Here is a 1,955-nt window from a genome sequence, read left to right as displayed (position 1 = left end):
AGGGGCCTGGGGGCTCCCCCAGGGCTATGTGCAGTGGGGACTGCCCTGCTAAGGGGGGCACCATGTGCAAGAGGGTGCTCAGGGTGACAAGGACATGTTCCACCTGGATGGATGGACAGCATGATGCCCTGCTCCCTGCAGGCTGCCTACCTGCAGCAGGCAGGGGTGCGCACGGCTGTGCTGGAGAAACGCCATGTGCTGGGTGGTGCGGCTGTCACGGAGGAGATCGTGCCAGGTACCCCTGCACGTCCCCTATACCCCCATCCCCATCCTGCCCTAGACACGGGCACCTCCCACTGCCCCACATCTTCCAGGCTTCAAGTTCTCCCGGGCGTCGTACCTGCTCAGCCTGCTGCGGCCGCAGATCTACACTGAGCTGGAGCTGCGGGTACCGGCACCCCTCCTGCGCCGGGCTGCTGGCACCTCCCAGCATGCTGCCGGGGTGAGCCCCCTGCCAGGCTGTCCCCGCAGGGTGGGTCCTGCTGTCCTTGTCTTGCAGCGATACGGTCTGAAGGTGCTCCCACGGGACCCCTACTCATTCACCCCACTGCTGGAAGACAGGAGTGTCCCCCGCTCCCTCTTGCTGGGCCACGACATGGCCCAGACCCAGCAGCAGATCGCCCAGTTCTCCCAGAAGGACGCCCAGGTATCACAGGGGCAAAGCACCCGAGGGGCTGCCCTGCCCATGGAGAGACAGGGATGCTCCTGGGTGGGATATCTGTTGCACCCACCATGGTGCAGTCCCTGTTGTCCCCCCAATGTACCCTTTCAGGCTTACCCTGAATATGAGGCATTCATGGGGCGCTTGGTGTCAGCCATCGACCCGCTGCTGGATGCCCCCCCGGTGGATACAGCTGCCCTGGGGCAGGGCTCCCTGCTCCAGCAGCTGAGGGCCCTGCGAGCTCTGCGGCCCCTGCTGCGGGCAGGTGTGTCTGGGATGCCAGGGGACCTGCACAGCAACAGATGTTTGCCTGCACCTTGGGTGGGCGATGCAGAGCTGCCCCTTTGCAGGGCAGAGGCTCCTCAGGAGCCCCGGCTGGGCTGGTGGGCTTGTCCACCTTGGCCTTGCTGCCTGACCCCCAACCCCAGCTGGCCTGGGCACAGCCATTTGAGTCGCACCACTTTTCTACCCGAAGGGCTGGCGCTGGGACGGCAGCTGCCTCGCTATTACGAAGTGCTCACAGCCCCCATCTCCAAGGTGAGTGTCGGTGGCAGAAGCCTGAGGCTGCCTCGCTGCCTGCCTGCAGGGGTGCTCTGGCAGCCCCCCACGCCGAGCCAAATGCTCCCTTTTTTTCCTGAGCCAGATCCTGGATCAGTGGTTCGAGTCAGAGCCCCTGAAGGCAACTCTGGCTACTGACGCGGTGATCGGAGCTATGGCCAGTCCCCACACCCCTGGCAGTGGGTGAGGGTCCCTTTTCCCTGAGGCTCATGGCTGCACTGTCCCTCCATGCCATCCCCTGTGCCAGCAGCTCCTCGGCTCTGCTGCACCCTGGTACCCCATGCCCTGCCCTGCTGCCCCTCCTTCCTATTGCCTGCTCAGCCTTGTCAGGGTGGCTCAGGGTTGGGGTTAGGCAAGGGACTGCCCCCCCCATCCCTGCCATATGGCTCTCTTGCGGGACCCCCATCTGCACCTTTGCTGTTTGGACAACTCTGTCCCCAGGTCAGGTCAAGTCCTGGCCAGTGGGCACTCCCTGTAAGTGAGTTGGCATCTTAGGAGCTGGCACAGTCCCATCTATGGGGTTTGTGTCACCATCCTCACTATGCCCATGCAGGGGACAGACCCATCCCCTCAGCCAACGACTAACCAGGGGTCCTACCACCGCAGGTATGTGCTGTTGCACCACGTGATGGGTGAGCTGGAGGGACGGCAGGGAGCCTGGGGCTATGTGGCCGGTGGAATGGGGGCCCTGTCCCAAGCCATTGCCCGCTCGGCGGGTGGCCCGGGGGGCCGCAAC

At 64.5% G+C, this 1,955-nt stretch overlaps 1 protein-coding gene across 1 annotated transcript in view; it reads left to right on the top strand.

The window, feature by feature from the left end:
* Positions 1–1,955, top strand: part of PYROXD2 (pyridine nucleotide-disulphide oxidoreductase domain 2) — a gene marked incomplete at its 5' end in the record, with an annotated part of 3,888 nt that overhangs the window by 145 nt on the left and 1,788 nt on the right. Inside the window, 7 exons of the mRNA XM_008936712.1 lie at positions 142–235; positions 315–388; positions 500–646; positions 773–926; positions 1,137–1,198; positions 1,305–1,402; positions 1,826–1,935. Coding sequence (XP_008934960.1) covers positions 142–235; positions 315–388; positions 500–646; positions 773–926; positions 1,137–1,198; positions 1,305–1,402; positions 1,826–1,935 — 739 coding nt within the window. The remainder of the gene's footprint in view (positions 1–141; positions 236–314; positions 389–499; positions 647–772; positions 927–1,136; positions 1,199–1,304; positions 1,403–1,825; positions 1,936–1,955) is intronic.

The sequence above is a fragment of the Merops nubicus genome, unplaced genomic scaffold, assembly GCF_000691845.1.
Source record: "Merops nubicus isolate BGI_N331 unplaced genomic scaffold, ASM69184v1 scaffold35193, whole genome shotgun sequence".
NCBI lineage: Eukaryota > Metazoa > Chordata > Aves > Coraciiformes > Meropidae > Merops > Merops nubicus.
Note: the sequence above shows the minus strand (reverse complement) of the source record. Positions and strands in the feature narration are given on the sequence as shown.